Genomic DNA, 22,885 nt, shown 5'->3' with positions numbered 1-22,885 from the left:
GAACCCTGGCCTACATCAACACAGTTTTTATAAATTGGAGAAATGTAGAGCATATATTTGTTTAAGTTGAATTATAATTGGATTACAATGATTGAAATGAACAACATTAGTGATGTACATTGCCAGACCGAGACCTCCACAACGAACGAGAACTCAGACGTCAAATTCTAACAAGGAAGCAACAATTTTTATGCCGTGTAATCAATAACAGGTCTGACTCTCCATAACCAGCATGACATGAAATGAAAATAAAAGACGCTTTCTGCTTGTACAGTGCTCTGATGATTGCTGCCTGCATCATGTGCAGCACAGGTCCTGATAATGCTGAGAAGTGGGTGGGTACATGTCCACTCCTAATATCCAGAATCTCCTGAGATGTCTCAGTTCCACACAAAGCTCAGAGATCTGTGATCTCTATCAGCAGCATCACAGCTGTAAGTCCTCTGCTGTCACTCACTGTTGCTCACAATGTTATTAGAAAAAGAGACAAATGCTGACAAACTGTTTTATTACTTTTATTTTAAAAGAGATAATTGTCTCGATGATTGTCTCCATTGTGAACCTTTAAGTGTTCTGTAGGTCGAGAGCATATCAGCATTGTGGGAAAGTGGATCAGTATCAGACCTCCACTGATTTAGCATCACCATATTCTTAGTTTCCAGCTGACTTATCAGTATGTTGCTCAGTTTACCCGACGTCACCTGATCCAAGCAGCATCTATAACAGCTTCAGAGCCCTTTCAGCTTTGTCTCACCAAGTGACAGAACTACAAAGGAAATCAATTTCATATACATCTTTTTTACTGGGTTTTAAAAGTATTTGCATATATACTTATAAATAATAATTCTAATCAATGTGTGAACATAGTTCATATCACTGTATCTGCAAACTAACATGTTTATGCTTTAAATGTAGATTTTTAAACAATTGTGAGCAAATTTCTCATTTTTCTTAGTCTTGGGGAACAAATGTCATCGAATCTCATGTGATGGTCGCACCTACAGCCACACAACACAACACAACACAACACGTACAGTTCTATTAGTTTTACACAAGTCCACATGTTAATGAGACATTTATTCAGCTTTGCTGAAATACATCATTTCTATTTCTAAGCCTAGTTCATCTAGTTTGACTTTTTTCACATTTTTCTGATTTCTTTTCAGATGGAGTCATGTGAGGGTGGAGGAGCAGTACTTCACCAAAAGAACTGCTTTGACAACCACATCACTCAGTCTTTCCTTTTTACAGCACTTTGGTACACGGTGTAGCTCAAACAGCTGTTCAAGAATAAAAACAAAACAAAACTACATGCAAGTTACCAAAAAAAGCAAAAAACAAAACAAAACAAAACAAAAAAAAAATCACATCTTATGAAGTTTTAGGCGTGTTCCATGAATTAAATGTCACAAATCCGCTGACAATTCATTTCGATACCAGATTGTAAGGCAGCAAAACACAAACAATACCGATGGGAGTGGACTCTTTTTCAAGGCACTGTATACAAGAGTAACCGCACATTATATGTGGAGCAAAACCCTTTTCTTCCAGGGGGGCTCTGCGGACCACTTTTATGTTTCTACCAGCATCAAAATCAAACCGTGTCCTTGAAAAGATGTGATTTGGAAAAATGGAAAAGTTGGAAAAGTTAATTTTTCTTCACTTTTTTCCACAGGAGGCTCAGATCAAAACATTCATAACTCGTGGAAGGATGCATGGCGAGCGGGAGGTAGACTCGGCTTGGCAGCGCTCACACAACTTCACTGGACTTAATATGCCTTTTCTACCCCGAACCTCAGACCTCAGTGGGACTACAACAGACTCAAAGCTAAAGAAAGCAATTCAGCCGTATTTTAACCATCAGTGCACAGAACTCAAACGGCCCAAGGCTTCATTTTAAGGATGCAACGGATGATTTCAGCACCAGATCTTTTGCATTTCCAAAGAGATCTGATGTACAGTGTTGATCATGTAAATTAGGTCCAGCTGAATGTGCTTCTCCTCCCCAAAAAGCAGCCTAAAAAAAGTCAAACCAGGAAGTTATCTGAGCTGTGTAAATGCTTAATCTGTTCATGTTCCGCACTTCTATGGCTGGAGGCTTGTTTATGCATTCAGTTTGCATGTCAGAGTCCTGTTTTAATGCTCCAATTCTCTGGTTTCTTCTAATAATCAGGGCTGTCATGCCCTCACTCATTCATTTGTGAACGTTGAACTTTCTTGTCTTTGGCAGTGGATGTAGCAGAAGGTAGCAGAGGTTATGCATGCCAGCCCCCCAAAAAAAGATTAATCTGGTCAAAAAGCGGCTTAAATCTTGACGTGAATTATCTCACAGATGCAGAGAAGCAATGCTCATCCAAAAAAACAACTGCAATCATAGAACCCAGGAAGATCAGCCTCCCCCCCCACACCCCCAGTACGTTCTGCCCTGTCAGCCCAGACGCTGTAACTGGTCTGTCTGCTTTGTGGCCTGAACCATTTTAAACCAGATGTGTCTCAGGGAATGAAGTCAGACTCGTAATCTCTGAATATCTGATGTTTTCACAACATATGTGAGTGAAGGATGGGATTAAAATTTATATTGTGAATCCACTTTACCTCACTTTGGAAGCAACACCTTCATTTCTAAACACTGATGTGCACTCATGGCGGCTGCCTAAACACAGCGCATCGCCCTCTGAAAGGTCAGAGCGAGCATAGCTGAAGTCAGAAGCAGCTCTCTGAGTGGCAACGACTTACTCGCACAGAATAAAGATCACTGCTCAGATCTCCTCTGCTCCATGGGAGCAGAAGCTTCTCCTCTTTCAGGTCGAGGAGGAACCGGAGGAGAGGCAGCCTTACCTCCGCTGCAGGAACTCCCTCCGGAGGACGACAGTGCAGAACGATCATCCCGTTGATTGGCACCTCCTTCCCCTGGGGGTCCTGCTCAAAGTTTTTCCTCAGGTCTGCACAGGGAGATAAGAGGCAGCTGTCAGGTGTCAAGTGTCACGGTCAGCCTGGCCCCCATCCCCTTCAGCTGAAAACAAGCCCGCCCTGCCCTCCAACTCTGCCAGCCACAACCTTCACAACACACTTCCACATCCAGTGGACCTGTGCTGCGTGATCTGCTCACAAGGCTCTCTGCAGGATGTGCCGGATGCTTGATGTGCTCTGATCACTTTGGGCATTCATGTGCACACAATGGTGATGGATACTAGTCAGCCCATTTCTGAATCATCCCTTAATAACATAGCATGCTGCAAGTATCCCTGGAAACCTTTTCAATTTCAGCTTTTTATACAGCAGGACAGCGCTTTCTCTCCATTGCCTTCCACTGACCCTGCATGCTCGGTACCAGGGACTGAATCGAAGAGAAGATTCAATCAATGATCCACTGCTTTCCTTAGCCAAGCAAAATCCTTATGGGCTGGCTTTACATGAACGCAGCCAAAATGAACTGGACTGAATATGATTTATGGATAATAAATGTGGCTGACGAATTGGATTGCAATCCTGTTGCACGGTGCTGAATCTTTAAAAGAGCTCTGAGATGGTTTGGAGTGGATTCGTGATGTACAAATGAAGCTGAACTGAACAACGTCTTATTATTTGTTATGAACAGGCTGTAGGTACCTGCAGGATCACGAAAGAATATAAACTGTGGAGCTAAATCCAGAGTTTAGTTTGCAGGTGCGCAGGTGCAAAATAAGTCCAGATAAACATTTTGACCTTTTTTTTTCCGTCTTTCAGAAGAGAATAGATTTATCCAGTAGCTGGTTTCTTTCTACGTCCAGTAAGTATAAACAATGCATTCGATTCAGACAAGGACTCTCAGATAACCTCTGCTACCTTCATGCAGCCATATTGGTTTTTGGACACCAGTGGTTCTGAAAAGCTGATTGTGTCGAACTTGATTAGACAGAATTAGCATCAGAGAATTGATTTCTTCATCGCTGACAAATCGACCTCTGTGGGGATAATATCAGTTTGACGGGTTTATACCATCTGCTCCAAACAATAAAGGTTTAGTTTTCCTGTAGTTCCACTTTGTTTAGAGAGAACTGCCAAACAATCGTGTCATTCTGTGTGATCAGAACGCTGAAACAGCCAGTGACTGGATGATCTGGTTTTATCTTTAAAGGTAAAGCAGATGAATTGGAAGGAATCTGTTCAATGTTTCAGTTTGATTTGAGCTGAAACAGACTCATCAAACCAGTAAGGTTTCTCCTTCTTTTATTGCCCAGTTTGGCTGAGTCTGTGTGAAACGTAGCCTCAGTTTCCCGTCCTTATCTGACGGCAGCGCCTCATCTTAGCTTTGTCTTAGCTCATCTGCTTCAAGGTTGGATGAGTTGTGTCTTTAGAGATGCTGTTCTCATTGAAATCAGCACTCGAGGGTTACTGTTGCTTTTTTATCACCTCCTACCAGTCTGCCATTCTCCTCTGACTCTGATGTCCATCCTTTTTCCATTAATGCCTCTTCCAGTTCAGTACTGGGTGAGAAGGAGGGTTGACCCTGGAGAGATCACCAGTATGTCACAGAGATACTTCTGACATCAAGAAGACATTTTGGTCCAGATTGCACATTTAGAACAGCTCCTTTGTTCATATCCCTTTGCTAACGTGGAGCGAAACTCGGCTGCAACGTCACACAGCGTTGCAGAGAGCAGTTTGTCAGCCTCAGGACACCACAGAGTGGAAAACAGCTTTATCCTGCTGGGCTCCAGAAAAAACACAAAAACGAGCCCAGGACACAAAGTTGTGTAATTTGTCTTTAATATTAATACTGTTACTACTAATAATAGTAATGATAATGCTGTACTCCTAAATGACCTGTTGAAAGTCATCAAAACACACAAAATATACATATTAATAATGATATTATTATTAATAATAAAAAACTGCCTCAAAGCAGCAGAGCCAAAAGATATGAGACCCCATGGTATGTGCATGTGGGCTGCTCTCAGACCCTCTGAACCCACAGTATTCTCTTTTTTGTTATTATTGTTATTAAACCTGACTCAAAATGTTTTACAACTGCTTGTCTTGTTTTTATTTCAGTGCTACTGTCCTCATCCTGATTTGACCTGATTTCCTCCTCTTATACACCATCCTAGGAGAAGTTTGGCTTTAAGCTCCTGCTTTTTGTGACGTAGCGGTCAGCAGTGATTTTCTACTCACAGGCGATGCGAACGGTGGCCTTCCGACTCTTGGAGGTGCCGAGGTGACTCCAGGCCACACAGAGACACCAGTAGTCCTCAGGGCCGTGGAAATCCTCCACCTGCTGGCGCGACACATTGATCATCACTTCCCGCACCTTCAGCCCTGTGTGAAAGGAAAATATGCACCTGTCAGCAGTTATATTTGCATGAATCACCTTATTTTACAGATAACAACTGATACCATTTCACTCCGACTTTAAATCAAATGTTGTCATTTTGAAATCAAAAGCTGCAGGGCTCCGACTGGATTCAGTTCATGGTCATCTGGTGTACCTGTTGATTAAAAGTGCGTCAAGCTTAGCAAAGTCATGCAGTTTCTGGATAAAAGCCAAAACAGTGTAGATGAATCACTGTATTGCATTTACAAGCTAATCAGCAGTAAAACTACGACGATGATCTGAATTTATTGTAGGTAGGCATCTTTCCTGACACACTGCATGTGAATGTGCATGTGCTTTAAGTCATTATATATTCATCAAAATTTAATGCAAATGTTGACGTTGCTATGGCGCAGAATCACTTGTGTTTTTTCTTTTTTCGCATTGTGGGCAAACATGTCCCCTTTGGCTCGGTCTGTCCACACGATGTTGTTCCTGGAGTCTTGTTGTGTGTTCAGACAGAACTTTCCAGCCAAAGCTGTGCTGTCAGGTTCTTTTTTCTCCTGCAACGCTTCCAAACAAGCCATACTTGTAAAGTGTCTCTTTCATGGTACTGTCACAAACTTTAATTTTTAACATGTTTACTGATCCCTGGAGCATGTGGAGGTTCTTTGCCGCTGCTCTGAGCACTGCAGATGCTGGCCTTGGGTTGAATTTGTTTGGATATTTACTCCCGGGAAGGGTAATTCTTTTGAGATGGTTTTTAACCATTTAAAGCCCAACCCAATAAAAAGGAAGAGAACATTTTTACTTGTTTTGCACTCTGAAGTCTTTTATTGACCATTGAACAAGATGTTTTTTTGTGTATTTAGAGTTTAATACCATGTGATGTCAAAAAGATTTTCGTGCATTATCGTATTATAATTGTATCCACCAGGGGGCAGAATACTGGTAACAGATTGTTTACAACAGCGACGTTTTTAGCATGAGGTGATGCTCAAGCTCTCAGAAACTATATGCATCGACTATGATATGTTTGCCATATGCTGTGAAGAGTCTATTGCACTTTAGAATTAAGCATTCCAGATGTTTCTCTTAGTTGATTGCGAAGATCTTCCCTCCTTGGAACTGTGTTAAGACAAGCCTAAAATGTCTGCTTTTATATAAGTGCTCCAGTTTGATGAATAAATTATTCTGGTGTTTGATTATTAGCACCTGACTGCGTCTTAACTTCCTCATCCCCGTGTAAGCTCGATGGGGGTATTACATTCCACTCTGATGGGCACCTTGGAAATGCCTGAATGCTAAATATGGGCCTTTAAAAAATCCTTTATCAATACAGTGATGCGTCTGAAGGCCGACATCAGTGATCAATGGGTTTTACAGGATTAGTTATGCAAAGGTTCTAAGGAAGAACTGACACACTTCTCTCCTCTTCCTCTCCACTGAGTTCTCAGAGCATCACTGAGGAAACTGGCAGAAGCGCAGACCCCCAGGGAACACCCCCCCCTTCTGTATTTTGAGCACTCAATACTGCTAACAGGGGTAAAGCTAAATCAGCTGTAGCAAAATTAGCTTTAATAATCCACCCCACACATTAGAGCATACGTGGGCTTCCTCTGCAGACTCCACCAGGACAATAAACCATATTATGTAACACAAAACGAGAGTGAACACAGCTCTCCAAACAATGCTGTTATTAATTTGTATACATTAAAAAGACGGAAGAAAATCCCACCGGTCTCTTTGGAAATCCTCTTAGGCAATGTGATGCAAGCTCCCAGTTCGTCACCCTTCCAAACAGCACCCATGTTCAATCTGAGTCATCGGCTTAGGGCCTGTCACACGTGTTTTCTTCCAGCCTTTAGCAACCTCCAGGACTTATGCCCACAGCTGGATTAAAGGCAAGAGCTGTTGAATGTGCTTGGGACAAAAAAAGACCAAAAGCCACCCTTAGTCCTCCGGTTCTTGTGCATCCACTCTGTCATCTGACATGCTCCTTTTCAAGTCAAACATCTTCATACTGTGGCTGCACAGCTTGCAAAGCAGACTGTTGAATGAATACCAATTAAAGCAAGTGAATGGCAGCGTGGCGACAGAAATGCCTCTATGCTGGTGTGCAGGATGAAAAATACGAAACGGAGAACATTTCATGGCAGGTGGTCTCCATTGTGCAACATAGAATTGACAAGAATACATTAGGTTTTCTTCTTTGTTGGAACAAATACGGCTGACTTGTCTTGACAAACCGAGAGGAAGAAAGTTGTTTGTGTTGAAACTGGTGACCAGAGTCTTTAAATTACAGCTGAGTTGACTGGAGGAAACTTTTAGGAAGCGTAATAAACAAAGTAGCAGCTTCAGGTTGGCGCTTCATAGTGGCAACCCCTGTAGAGAGTGAGACATGAGCATAATTCATCATTTTCAAGCAGGGGCAGAGAGCTGGCAAGAGACAGCAAACGTGTGGGAAGAGAGACGGCAGAGAAAATAATGACTAATGACTTTCCATGATGCTCAGAAATGGGTGCGTCTGAGTGCAGTAGTGAACGAAAGGAAATTGAAAAGGCAGATTGATGGAGAAAGAGAAAAGGTGACGGTAAGTTTTCCCGACAAGGCGGCAAATTTCCTGGAATCTGAAGCGACGTCGACAGGTGGTTCGCAGGAGAGACGGAGACAAGTGCTGCGCTGCCACAGTGTCATCCGTCAGCCCTATTTGTTTATAGGCAGAAAGCTGTTGACAAGGCTCATTAGACTAAAGCACTTGATCTGTTCTCTCACTCCTCCCCAGTCCCATCTTCCCTCTGCACACTTTCCACAGTCACTTGATAAATCCATAGAAAAGGGAAGAGTCACACAGAAAGAGGGGCAAGCGAGATGGACTGGGGGCAGCATTTATGATTTACGTAAAATGGTTTGACGAGAGCAGACTTGTTAACTTGTCTTTCAATGTGCATCCTTTCTGCTTGTCTTGTCTTCACCAGACATTAAATGGAAAAGGAAATGGTTCACCAACGTTCACCAAGATCAATACAGACTGTGGAGACATTTAAAAAAAAAAATTGTTTAAAATGTTGGAAACCAAACCCAGCAGTTTGCTGTTTCAGGGAAGGGATCTTAGTGAAATCAGGCTCCAATACATTAAACAAATCTAGATAACATTAACTCTAACTTAACTCCATTAACTTAAATCTAGGATTGTCAGCCATAGAAACCTAAACTTCTGTCATGTTTTACATTTTTATTTAAACTTTATTACAATTACAAAAGACATCATATGAGAACAGTAGACTGCTGAGTCCAGTCCATAACAGGTTAGTGGCTGTGTCAGTGATGCAGGTGGAAATAAGGACTTCAGGAATTAAACCTCATAGTTGGCTCACTGTACATTTAATATTTCATGCAAGTCGACTACAACGAGGCTGAAACTCGGGTTTCAGATGAGCTAAATCAAAATGAACACTGACTGACATGCAGAAAAAGGAGGTATGTTTCTGCAACGTTTCCCTTTTTCTTCTTTCTATTCCCTCATTTGTGTCTGTAAACTAAACATGCACATATATGATATGATTTATTATTCAGAGCTTCTGCTTGGATATAAATTGCTTCCTCACATTTTGTTTCTGCTCTTCTGGTGGGTGGCTGTTGCTGGTGTTGGACTTTTATTGTTCTATTTTCATGGAAATGTGTTGAGAATCAGAAGAATAATAAATAAAAGACTCAGTTTTGAGTTGGAAAATCTTGAGACGTCTTAAAGTAGTTTTGAAGTGAAAGAAAAGACATCAGATCAGGAATTTTTTATCGGTCTGTGTTTAAAAGTGAAGAATATTTGCAGCATTGATCATTTTACCTCCACATAAAAATTAATACATAAAGCTTTGTTTACTGAAGAATAAAAAGTGACTTCATCACGGATACAAAGTAAACCCGAAGTGGAAGACAAAGTCCAGGCTGACAGAAGCTTTTCTGGGCTAAAATATATGTTAGGAGGCACTAAATCAGCAGAGACGCCGCTTGTGTTTATGTTTATGTTTACCAAACATTCTGTTTATGTTTATACTTTAGTAATGCCAATTATTGGTCTACAAAACGTCTTTACTGAGATGGTTTTTCTTCATCGACAGGGCCTGCCGACAGTTGCTGCTACTGCACAGCGTAAGTCTTGTTCTTTACTGAATAACTGATTGGAAGTTATTCGTGGCATAAAGATCAACACTGAGAAGAAAATAAATGTTTATATGAACCTTTGTTAATTTTTAGTTCATGTGCTGAATTATTGAATGTGACATTTTTTAAAAATAATCATGTTTTGTAAAAAATTTTGTTGATTGATTCTTTTCACCTGCGATGGACTGGCGAGCTGTCCAGGGTGTACCCTGCCTGTCACCCAAAGCCGGCTGGGATAGGCTCCAGCTTCCCCGCGACCCTTATCCGTACTAAGCGGTTAGGATAATGAATGAATGAATGAATGAATGAATGATTCTTTTCAGAAATCTGTAATGACTGGCTTGTTAGACTGAGAGGGAGGGGCCTTATCATATATAGGAGGTGCTGCCAAGCAGACTGGTTGGTCTGCTCAGGGGAAACTTGGCTGTTGTGGAGTGTAAATGGAGAAGTGATTTTCTACCATCCCATGGTCTTATTCCCCCACACTGACATGTCGTCTTGCCACAATGAGCATTTTTCAAAAGATGAATCTCAGTTTTTAGTGAGTTTTGACTTCACTAATTCAACTCCAGCCTGACAAAGTGAAGTATCTTCCACACTTCAAAGACTTGCTGCTTTTTATTGTTTGTCAATAGGGAAGAATAATTCATACGGCTGCTAAATAATAATGGATGAGTTGAAGTCTAAACAAGACGGTGTGGACGTGCCTCCAGTGTCTTTAGCTCCTCTGAAAGATGCAAGAAAGAAGATAAAGACTGAAAAAGCAGACAAGAGAATGACAAAAAGCTTTTTGGAACATTGTTGGATTATTTTAAGGATAACTTGATTTTTTCGTTTTTAGGTTTGATTCAATTTGAGTAACAACCCTAGGGTGTTTAGGGTGTTACTCACCTACAGTGAGTAACACCCTAATCATATAAAAGCATGAAGATAAAGGATATTTCACAGTTTTATTTACCACAAAGAAATGCAGCTCAGGAGCACAGCTCTACAGTGTGTGTGTGTGTGTGTGTGTGTGTGTGTGTGTTTGTTGTCAACAGTAGAAAAAGTGACAATGAGACCTTTGTGATTCAGATTCTGGCAGAAGAATCACTTTCTGCAACAACGACTTCTGTATATCAAAATTAAATGAAAGAATATCTTGACATATATATTATTTTTGTCATCTTTTTATCAAAGCTTCTACATGTTGTATTCCCACTGTTTGCAAGAAGAAATTACATTGCCACTGCCCCCGTTAACCAGACCACCAAAGACACATTATGCTATGTGACATGTTTTAATGAGTACGGCCAATCAAAAAGAGACTGCATATGTCAGGATATACCCAATACCTGAAGAAGGAATGAAAAGTTTTTTGCTTGTGTCCTCTGAAGCAGGAGTGTGCGACTCCGGTCCTCGAGTGCCGCAGATGTTAGGAGTTTCTCTGCTGCAACGCAGCTCGCACACATCAGACCTAATAAGCAGACTTGTGCAGAGCTTGACATCAAACTCTGCACAAGTCTGCCATTGATTTGAATCAGGTGTGTTGCAGGAGGGAAACTCTTAACATTTTCAGGACTGCGGCCCCTCAAGGACCGGAGTCGCCCACCCCCTGCTCTGAAGGAAGTGGCTGTCATACTAAAGCCTGTTACATCCTCCACGAGACGCAAGAACTGAGTTCTTGTTCTCGAGGCTGCAAGAACAAGAAAAAAGGTCTTGTTCGGCAGGTCCATACATAGTCCACGAGAAGCAGGTCTGCAGCGGGGAGGGATCACTGCGGGGGGCGATGTCTGCTTTTATACGCGATGAACCCGGTTGTTACCTCCGCCGAGGAGGTTGTTTTCCCCGGCGTCTTTTTGCTCAAGATAACTTAAAAGGTTACGGATGGATTTTTATAAATATTTCAAGAGTTGTTGCAAATGTAAAAATGAAGAACTGATTAAATTTTGGTGGTGAACCGGATCACCAGGATTTTTTTAAAAGGATTCTTTAACATTGTGCTTTTTTGTGCTCCGCTCTGTTTTTCTAGTTTCATATTTAACGAGCAGCTTCGTCCGCGGCAGGGCGGGTCGTGCACGCGGCTGGGTCCGAGTGTTTTAATGCCACATGTAAAAATGTTCACCACCTCGATCAGCTGTTTTATCAAAACAATCCGTTTTGCCGGCACCAGTAAAAACGCGGAAGCAGCAATTCCGCTTCATGCTTTCTCCGTGTTAACCACGCCCACCTCACATGTCCGACCAATCACACGATACTTCTCGCAGCCCCGCAAGAAAAAAATTCTGCCAGCCCGGTGTGTCAAGAACTGTCCTCAAACACGTCCGCGAGAACAAAATGACGTCATTTTCTTCTCGGAGCCTCGAGAACAAGAAAGAAGTTCTCGCTTCTCGTGGAGGATGGAACAGGTTTTAAGCTTAACTTTAAATGGAAATTATTGTACATGACAAAGCTAAAAAGGAATACTTGACCCTGCAGTGGACCAGGGACACGCCAGGCCAGGATGGACCTTTCCTCCAGCCTGCTGGAAGCTGAGAGGAAGCTCTTTCTTGACCCTTAAGCTACAATAAGCAGGTAAAGCTGAGTAAATCATTTGCTTTGAAGATTGCACTTTCCACAACAGACTTATAGAAGATATGCAACATCTTTTTGCAGACATTTAAGGATTAAAGCTCGTCTAGAAGGTGTGCCTACTCCATCCCAAAATGGCCGACATACTTCTGGAGAACTTGGATTTCTTGCTCTGTCAGAAGCAGTAGAGTAGAAAGGCCACATTTAATCACATCCCTCCTCTGAGGAACTTTCAACTCAACTCTTTCCTCCCACAGGTTCCCGCATGGGATGCCTAGACCGACGATTCCTGCCATTATTTCTGTTTCATTGAGTTATCTTGAGATCCTGAAGTAATTACTCCGCTATCTTGAGATAACAAATCTTACTTTTGTTTGATAAGTTAAATTTACTTATCTAAAAAATTACTCCTGTTTTGAGATAAGTCCATACTGTAACTAGTTGCAAGCTCTGTTTTCTCTTGAAACTCTAAGTGGGCCTGAAAAATGAGGTACTGGCACCTAATTTAATTGGTCATTGGCCATTTTCTATGTTAATATGAAGGTGAGGCGAGCTTGTGTTGTTCTGTTTGCTTTCTGGGACAGTTTTCCTACAACTTAACAAAGAAAGACCTCTTGGTTTCAGTATCAGTTGTGAAAATAATGAAGCATTGTCTCAAGATAACCAGACATTATGCCATTATCTCTGGCAAACAATCTTTGAGATAATGAGATATTTAACTCATTATTTAGAGATAGCAGCTGCTTTCGGTTTCCAATTTTCTGCACCAGAACCAGGTTTAATTTTGTGTCTATGTACAAAAAAAAAACAAAAAAAAAACAAAAAAAAAAACTTGGTGAAGCTGAAATAAATCCAAACCATTTGTTAAATTTGCTCTGTTTGATTGTAGCTCCATTAAGGTTGCAGATCAAGGTAAAGGGAGCCAGTTTATTGCTGGCCATTCGCCTCTTTCTCCCTCTGTCTCTCTCTCTCTCTCTCTTCTCATTCAGTTCTGATGTGGACTTTTCCAGTCTGGTAATCAGGATGAGGAGAGCTGATTCTCTCAGCCACACAACACAAACCATCACGTTTTGAGCAGCATTTTACTGAACATGAATCTTTTTCTCAAGTGGCGTTTTCAGGAAATAGCCTTGGGCTCAAGGGGTTAATGTGGCTCCAGAAAATGATCATTTGAAATGAGGGGGTGGTCTTGGGTCTAATTGCTCTGGCGCTTATCTACAGGGTTTTCAGCTGTATGCAGCTGGTGTGAAATACCGGGGAGCCCCTGCAGGCAAAACCTTATTTCATATTCCATGTCGCTGTCATTGTCTCTTGATGGTAGACTGTCAGACAGGAATGATCAGCTAAATGTAATTCCTCATGTTGTAGGTCCTACCTCGATGTTAAACATTAAAAATAAAAGGAAGTTGAAAGTAATTTCATCAAAATGACAAAATTTCAGCTTGGCAGCAGTTCATAACAAATTTAAAGCCGTCGCAGACAAGTGGGCTTCCCTCGGCTATGCTCAGCTGTGACTTGTGCATGCGACAATGCAAATCTGCTCTCACCTTCCCCTGCATAGGTACAGATCTTCAGTGTGTTTTGGCTCCAACTGGATATTGCAGCATGCAGCTACTTGACCAAAACTTACAGGTTATGAATGAAGAAAGTTTTTGCTTTAACATGAAAAAAAGTATATGAATGGTTGTAGTTAAATTGAGCTTCTCCAAGCGGCTCTCATACACTAAACAGCTAAAACTTTGGGTATAGCTATTAGCAAAGGTGACATTTTCTTCCATCTCCTTTGTAATGTTGTGTGCCTACATGCATGCTATGCTAATCAGACCTGCTTTATATATCACATGTTTAACATATAGCAGTAAGTTAGTCAAAACAAAGTGACAACCTCCGGCGGTTAAAAGTGAAGCCAATGCCGAAGTGCCAAAAACTGCATTTCCCCCCTCATCCACTCAAAACACCAGATTCCCTTAGAGCCCCATGGTAAAAAAGACCAACTTTACAGCAGAAATGAAGATGTTTACAGCATGGTACAAAAAAAAAACCCAAAAAAAAACATTTAAGGTTTAATAGGTCAAGTTTATCTTCATGTCAACTGAGGAGAGGAGGGAATTCTAACTCTTCTGTTAAGAAGTAATTTCATCTCAAAATCTGACATAATTAGCAGTGCATCCTTTGATTGACAGGCACCTGATGATCAGCTTGAAGAAGGAGGAATGTAGAACATCCGCGGTTTTTAGCTGGCTAACGGCATGACCCGCTTACTTCCTTTATCTGGTTAGCTCCGGGTTAGCTTGGTCAGCTTTTAGCTACACACAGCTCGGAGTTCGATATACATCAATAATCCACCCCAACGCTCATAGCCCTCCTTCTCAACTCTACTGCTTCGCCTAATTTTATATTTCCAGGAGATACGGCATGTCTGACGCTGCCAAGATGGTGATTACAGAAACTGAGCCTCAGAAACCTCCAGGTGACGTCAGGGAGGCTCCGTCCATCTTTTATATACAGTATATGGTTATAATCCATGGAGGGGTGATTTCTAATGTACGACTTACAGAACATGTTTTCTGCATCACAGTTAGCATGATGCTTGCATGTGCGATCCATACAAGCTACACATGCACTGTGCATTTTTCTGTATGTTACCAAAGTTAGACTGAATGTGATTCTTCTCCACTAAACCCCAGGAACCCAGTTTATTCTTCAGTTTGTTGTGTTAAAGGCAGCTGCAGCTTTCATATCTGAAGAAGCACCACTGAGAACAATCAGTTAGCTGTGAGGTTTGCCATACATGAGTGTTAAGTGGTGAAAGCAACATCGCTAATTAAAACACGTAGTACTACGGTGGCATCGGTGTTCTCCCCTTTAAACCTGGTTTAATACAGAATTTGACACATTTCATTTCCAGTGTAGGCTGAATTTTTATAAAGATGCATATTGTCTCACCTTTTCTTTCCAGTTAATTAATGTCTTAACATCATTAGTCTAGTTTCCAACCGAAGTTTAAACAGCAGATGGTGTTTGCGAACGCTCTCTACAGAGACGACTGACAACCTTAGCTTTAAGGTCACGGTTAGATTCTTTTTCGGGACAGTACGGGAGCAAGTGAATAAAGAAATATAATAAGAAATATAAAGATAATTCATCCAAACTTGTAGAAATATGAGGTTAATCTATAGTTCAATGTTTTCTTTTAAAAGTAACGTTTAATCTCCTTTATGCTGTAACAGATTAAGTAATATAAGATAATTTGTGAGGTTCATCAAACAACTGTTTGAAAGAGCACATTTTCAGATTGTCCCTTTAAATTAAAAACTCTTCAACTGCTTCACATGTTTTATTTACTTTATTTTGGCACTTTAAAATGGAAAAAAAAAAAGCTGCAGAAAAAAATGGCCTTCATGCTTTGCGTAGTGAGTTTGTGAGTTTATCCAGGATGAGTTTTCAGTGAGTTCAGGCTTCTATCCACATGTGAAGGTGGTGGGGCTATAGGGGGAATGGATCTCAAGCTGATGTCAGCACAAGACCAGCAGACTGTTCTCATCTTATCCACTTCTCTTTGTCCATTTAGACTACCAGTCAAAAGTTTAGACACACTTTCCGATTGGATTTAATGGAAAAGTGAGTCCAAATGTTTGACTGGTAGTATACATACGTCAAAACAAGAAATTTTAATGATGGAAGAAGGTCTTCAAGCTCTAATTTCTCTCTAAATATGTCAGTAGTCATGATGTCTGCTAGCCAGAAGCGGTAGCTGCAGCGCAACACAGTCCGAATCCAAGCGTACCATTACACCACATGACTTCTAGATGCTGTTCTTAGCGAGATCTATAAACACAGGCTGACTCTATTTAAACACTTGTATGTTTTAATAAATGTAGCAGCAAATATCTTTAAAAATTCGGCTACAGTGACTGTAGTTTACACAGCGCCGTGCTCAGCGTTCACCGCTGCGACTGGTGATATTAAATATAAAATACCAGCAGAATAAGCATAATGCTGAGCTCATCTCCTTCTTCTGTTGCTTCCTTAAGGTGTGGGGGGTCCACAGCTTGGTAGTACTTGTCTGAGGTGGCCCTCAGGGAAAAAAGGTTGGGAACCGCCTTCGTATGATGGGGACAAAAATCTGACTGCGCACCGTCCAACATTGACTCCAACACGAGGACAGCAATTTTGTCCTCACAGACATAAAGTTTCTGAGGGTTAAGACTTGCTATCAGTGTGTCACGCTAGGGCAAAGCGTTGTGTCAATGAGAATGTGTGTGTGTGTGTGTGTGTGTGAGAGAGAGAGTGTCCATGTGTGTTTTTGAGTGCAACGTGTGTGTGGAGTAAAGACTGAGAAGCAATGGAGGGTGAGGGGAGGGTGGGGGGGGGGAGGGGGGGGGGGGGGGTCATCTGTCATTATTTATGAGAGGAAGGCATCATTAATGGTCGACTCCTGAATCTCATTTAATTGAAGCGTTTCATCGCTACAGTACAAGCGTGTCAGAACACAGGAGGCTTTAATGGGATTTCATCACGGTGTTAATGTGAAACCTCCAACCTAATCAGATGATAGCTGGCACACATTAAAGCAGTCATGGAATTTATATTACAATTAAGACTCCAAACTTAAGTTAGTTCTCTGTCAGCACTGAAGAAAGACCCCAAACAGAGCATTACTGCTGAAAAACACAGATTCTCATCAATACATGGATTTAATGATCAACATGCCTGGAGCCTTTATCCAAACTGAAGAAATCATTTAGACATAAATACGATGCATTTGAGATCAGGTTGTTTTTTTTTAATTTACTTCATTCGAACATCTATATGTTATTTTTGTTTTCTGGATAAAATGCAGATATGTAGCTGCATGAAGTGCAACTAGGGGTTATTTTATTTATATGGTACGTTTCAGAATGAGTTAACTCAATGCTGTGTGTTATCAAAAGAAGCGGACGGAAAATGACATACAACATGTTTTCACACAGTTCTGGCACCTGCTCTGTTTTCAGGTGAAGCAGCTCACATTTCCATCAGTTTTACATCATGTAAGCAGCTCACACAGTCTGCCCTGAAAGGTGATGGTGAAGACGTCAGACTTTATAACCTACAGTTCAATGAACATGTTCAGACAACTGAGTGAGTTTCATACGATGTGAGGACGTCAATATGACCTCATACAAATCACCTGCTGAAATTTAAATTTGTTGCCAGGCAACAAAGCAATGCAGCAGCATTCACGTTCTGCTGTAATGGAATGATTCCAGTGTGTGATTGACCTCAGTGAACTGATCTTGACTTCATTTTCAGCAGGTGGCGTGTAGTCAACTTAAGGTCTTCATCTGTGGAAAACCCAGGTGGGGGAGGTGGTACCTCTCCAGCTGTAGCGCTACGATGGCGGTCCATCAACTGGAAATACGGACTGGAAACACCATGTTTAGCTCTTTCATACATCATGGTTCCTTACTTTAATTTCTATCTTACTCTTCTTTACTTTCCAAAGCTTGTTGATAAACTCTTCTGCTGTTCTTCTTTTGTTTTTGTTTTGTAACTTTATTGAAAACAATGTGCAATACAGTAATTGCACGAGCATGAACACTCAGTTGCTTTGGACTTTTTCTTAATACCTTGTTAAAACATAAATCGTACAGCAGTCTGGTGTGTGGATGAACACAGCAGAATCGTTCGTGATTGACTATTACAATTGGTAAGAGCCATATTTATAGAGTTCATCATCATCGTCACGGGGTTCTCTGCTGTTCCCACTCATGATGGCACAGTCGTGGTTTCATTGAAGTGGTTTATTTACAACTCCTCCAGTATGTACAGCAGTATGTACAGTGGCACCGAGCAATATGTAGAATATTTACACAGGTTTCTCACCATATATTCTCTAAACTCCAGCTCTGCAACACAAGCCAACCTACTCGCCACGCTGATGAGTCAAAATAATCTCCTTTTAAACCTGAAGCTCCTCCCCTAACAGGAAGTGTCCCAATTATCAGGAAAAACAAGGTTTTTATTAAATGATAGTTGTTTTGCATAACAAATAGATATACCAAGACAATCCAGAGCGGATATACACCGTAACACCCAAACATCATCATACTCAACCATATATATATAGAGAAATAAACATACATACACAGTGATGTGGCGTTTTAGTGCGGCACGTGGCAATGATGTCACTGCCACACTGCAACACACGTGTCTTAACTGCAGTACGACCATTGCCTCGGTTTACACAAATGACCCACAAACATGGCGACACACAGTAAGTTAACGTCCAACAGCTTATTCAGAGTCCTCATAGCGAGACAACTTGGTATGCACCCCTGATAACCTGCTAACGGCATGTAGAATGACAGGAATGCAGCTGCTAAACAATCCTACGGGTGTGTCGCTGGTGGCGTGCTGGTCCTCGGGAAGACTGTCCGGTAAATACAGTAGTATGTGTGTGTGGGCATCTGTGTATGTGGTGTCGCTTGGCGGGATGTGTGACAAGGCCTCTTTGTCACAGTCATCATTATCATCACCATCATCCATCAGATTTCAGACTTATTTGAGTCAAGGCTTGGATCAGACTTTAGGTATTCTGCTAGTTTGTTTCCGGTATTATGAGAATAAAACTATCGATTCTCCTCATTTAGTTTTAACGCTTTGGATGGAAACTGGACTCGACTCATGTAGTTTCAGCAGATCAGGTGTTTTTTTTGTTTTTTTTTACCAGAACCAGTACTGTGTACACCACCAACAAAATTTACGAATTAATTCTTTTATTCTATTATTATTTATTTATTTTACTCCGAAACACCCCGCCAGTCCATCATGGACCCATTCCTTAAACATTTTCTAATTCATTTTAAGGAAGGTTTTCTTAGGACAATTATTTGATGTCAATTTCCTATTTTCCACAATTGTTATCCTTCAATTCAGCCATAAAAGCTGCAGAGTGCTTTGCTAGTGGTTCCTTAGCCCAATGCTAAAAAAATTTCCTCTATAAATACCTTCATCTATAGGAAGTATCTCAATATGCGCAGAGCTGTCCAGCAGAGGCTAAGATTAGCCAGTAATCCTTCTGTTTTGTCTTCCTTACCTATGTGCTGCCTTGCACTTGCATGCCACCCACATGCTGAGAGAGCCACCAAAATGTTCGCTAAGTAAAACCGATGACTCTACCTTCCTCAGATCTCAGGGAAGCATTAGCACCATAGCATCTCCCTCCATTAGGGTCTCATTATGTGCTCTCCAGCTTGCCAGCTACAGAACTGGTTTCCACATCAGGACTGACAGAAGAATCCTGCAGGAACTAGTTTAAAATCTTCCTCTGCAGTTTAGTAACAAAAGCATTTAAAATACAGTTCCTTCGCTAAAAATGAATCCTCAAGTTAGCTAGTATTTCACTCTACCATTTATATTCTGATCCAAGCAGCGCTAGCTGACACACCAGAAATCTGCTATGCATCTTACAGGCAAGTACATAGAACCATTAGAATCCATTTCACCTGTCTTTTTGGGAAGGGACATTTGATAGGACCTTCCTTTTTATTCCACTCAGAAAAGTGGAACTTGTATGTCACAACTCCATTAGGCGCTGTGCCCAACTCTTAGCCCTGTAACCAAAGACTGTCCCAACCCACAGCCATCTCTCCTTGAAAGGATACCCAATCTCAAGCCTGCAAAGCCAGAAATCCAGCCTGAAGAGGCAAAAACAGAGCGCTGCTAATGACACATCCTGCGGTGTTATGAGACGATGAGAACAAAACACCAAGCTATGCTGTGATGGTGGGAAAGAGTGGTAATTAGAGTGACAGTGGCATGCAAACAAACAAGAAACATTTGGTTTTTTATTTCTCCTTCTGTCTGAGGATGAGGAGCTAAATGCAGATTGATACATCAAATCGGCCCACTCAAGTGAAAAGTCATTTCAAACTCGGAGTATTTTCTCTGTAACTGGATTCAGCGGGGATGTGTGCAGTCAGTGGGAGGAGGGTGGTGATGTTTGCTTTATGTTCCCACATTCACATTTTCTCTTCTTTGTTTATGCTTCAGGAAGCATCTCGAAAACGCATCTTTTCCACACCATATTGAGCACATTAATTTGAACCATAAGGACCACTCCTGGGTTGAGCTTTTCAACAAAATTTGTCTTGATTACACTCATGATAACTTCACATTCTCTCCAGGTAATTTTGTTGCTATGCTGCACTATCACATGTGTAGAAATAAAAAAAAAAGAAAGTGAATGGGACTTTGAACTATTTGTTCCACTTAGTTTGTGTGTGTTCTGCAGTGCACGGATTCTGTCAAGGCTTTCATCACCGATTCCCATGATGCTGATTCTCTTTGTTACGATATGAAAGCGTGGCCTCGGCGTGCAGAGTGTATGAAGGCCTCTGGCATTTAAATCAGATTGGAAATCACAGTAAAGTAGCAGAGATAAGGGCTAGGACTCTTTTTTTTAACAGATGCCACAATGATATAGTGATGAAAAAGTGATTACGTTCTTTTTGGTCTGAGCTACGAATCTTCACCATCCTTTGAGTGAAGCAATGGCTGAAAAATCAAGAGGAATTGTTTTAAGGGTGGAAGTAAAGAAAAGGTGTAAACTGATCCACTTCAGGGCTGAATCTGATGGAGAAGCTTTGATGGAAAATAAGTTTTACATTGTGGTCCTCAACATTAGGACCACCTGCTAATTATAGTCTAGGTCCACCTAAAACTGTCAATAGTTTTGCTCAAAGGCAATCCGAAGGCGTGCTGAAGGTACCAGATGCTTCCTGTGCATCGTGGATGGACTTGCTTCCCGCTGATGGCATCAGATCCCATCACATTGATGTTTAGTGTTTCTTTGAATACCTTAGACTCTTCATGTTCTTATGTCCTCTGCTGCAGTTCCGTTGCAATGTGGGGAGGCGGTGACTGGTCTGCATAAAAACCTTCAGGTGGGTGGAAAGTGTTGAAATGACTTTTATATATTCCAAGCACAACATTTTATAGCACGAACATGAGCAGTATTACTCACTTAAAGGTCAGTAATATTAATATTCTGGTTGATTGGTGTAAAGGTGTCTGTTCAATCAGCACTCCAAATGACTTTTAACCACAAGCAGCTCTGGAGCTTTAGGGAAGGAATTGCTCGTCTTCACTGATATCCACTGGGAATAGCAACAATAAAATAAACAATGTGTTTTCAGTAGAAGGTAATCAAACTAATTAGGTTTTCCATCGTTCCGTCTTTACTGACGATCAAACGTCATCGCCAACGATTTACTGCTGTAAGATGAGAATCATTTCTGTTTTTGGGGAACAGAGGTTTTAAAACTCTTTGGACTGTTTTGTGCTACTGTTGTAGTGGAGAGAAGGCGGCGCGGCCAGGTCATCATTTTTATTATTATCCGGCAGACATGTTTGTCCAAAGCAACTTACATCTGAGAAAGGATCATTTAACCTAACATGCATGCCTTTGGTCGGTTTAGGGGTCGAAACATCCACTCAACCTGACTGGTGATGATTGAATAATGATCTTTAAATCTTTAAAAAAAAAAAAAAAAAAAAGAAGGAACGGAATAATCATTTTTCAGAGTTATTAATAATCCATAATGCTGTAACAACGGTACCACCTCTGTTACTATTTGAGAATTAAATAGTAGTTATTCTAATAGTCGCTTTTTAAACCAGAATGGCTCAATTTTTTTTTTTTTTTAGCTGGTTTCTGTTGCAGAGTTTTGTGTCGCACTTGTTGGAAAAAGCTCTACTGTTTAACACAATTAACTAGGAAATCAGACAGCACAGACCTCCATCATTCTGTTCATTTCTACTGATACTGTCATTTCCAGCCACTAATCTAGTCCATCATTCACTTCACATGGAAACTACTGGATTCCTAGATTCATTGACAATGAATCCACCATGTCATGATTATATTGTGGTGTTTGTTGCATATTTATCTCTTAATTTGTTCTCTTACAGTGATGAAAATGACACAAAGCCACAATGTTTATTTGTTTTTTTCCTATTCTGGATGGTAGTATCCAGAGTTTAGCCTGGATCCAGATCTAAATTTGATATCTTGTAAAAACCTGTTGGGAACTTCCCTTTGGATTTTAATGGCCAAGCATCCTGACCATTTACTATAAAATAGCCTTATCTCGCAATGATAAAGAATGCTTCAAAAAAATGTCTTGATCCAGTTGGTGATCCGGATCCCAAAATGTACTGAAATATCGTTGAGACAAAGACCCATTCTCTCTTAATAAAATACAAAATAAAAACATTGTGAAACTCCATCCAGTAGTTTTGCATAAAGTTGCAAATAAATAGACAGATAAATGCTGGCAGATAAACGCTGAGCCCCTCCTGAACTCATATTGCCACAGAGCACCTTTTTAAGGTTCAACATAGGATACAAAACAGTGGTGTGTACATCTAAACTTCCGTAGCAGCTTTGGTATGGATGCAGAATGTGCTGACTCACCTGTAGTGAATAAAGACAGCTTTTTCAATCAATAAATGACAAAATAATAATAATAAAAAAAAAAAGTCCTTTACAGCTTTGTCCTCAGGTCTGGCAGCCAACATGCGGTACGGCTGAATAAAACCATCTCCAGGAAGAAGAGAAGTTATAATCCCCCCTTCTCCCCCTGGAGTCTATAGTGGAGTTAGGAGTGTATGAGTATATGTGTGTGTGAGGTGTATTGTCCGGGCCACATTCGGTTAACAACCCCATTAACTGGCTCACAAAGCAACCCCGGGGCAACGATAACATCAATCCCAGCTTTAGAGGCCATTACGTTTCAGCTGGAGATATACGCTGAGCGCTGTAAAAGCGAGGTGAGGCTGCGCCGGCTGAATAGCTAGAGGGGCGGTAAGGTGTCACCACCCGTTTGTCAACCG

The 22,885-nt window shown here is 41.1% G+C and overlaps 1 protein-coding gene across 1 annotated transcript in view; it reads right to left on the bottom strand.

The window, feature by feature from the left end:
- The window catches only part of unc5db (unc-5 netrin receptor Db), a gene marked incomplete at both ends in the record, with an annotated part of 282,435 nt that overhangs the window by 114,109 nt on the left and 145,441 nt on the right, over positions 1-22,885 (bottom strand). Inside the window, 2 exons of the mRNA XM_079251728.1 lie at positions 2,839-2,942; positions 5,155-5,298. Coding sequence (XP_079107854.1) covers positions 2,839-2,942; positions 5,155-5,298 — 248 coding nt within the window. The remainder of the gene's footprint in view (positions 1-2,838; positions 2,943-5,154; positions 5,299-22,885) is intronic.

This window comes from Telmatherina bonti (genome assembly GCF_933228915.1).
Source record: "Telmatherina bonti genome assembly, chromosome: 13".
NCBI classification, from domain to species: domain Eukaryota; kingdom Metazoa; phylum Chordata; class Actinopteri; order Atheriniformes; family Telmatherinidae; genus Telmatherina; species Telmatherina bonti.
This window is presented reverse-complemented; position numbering and strand designations above follow the sequence as displayed.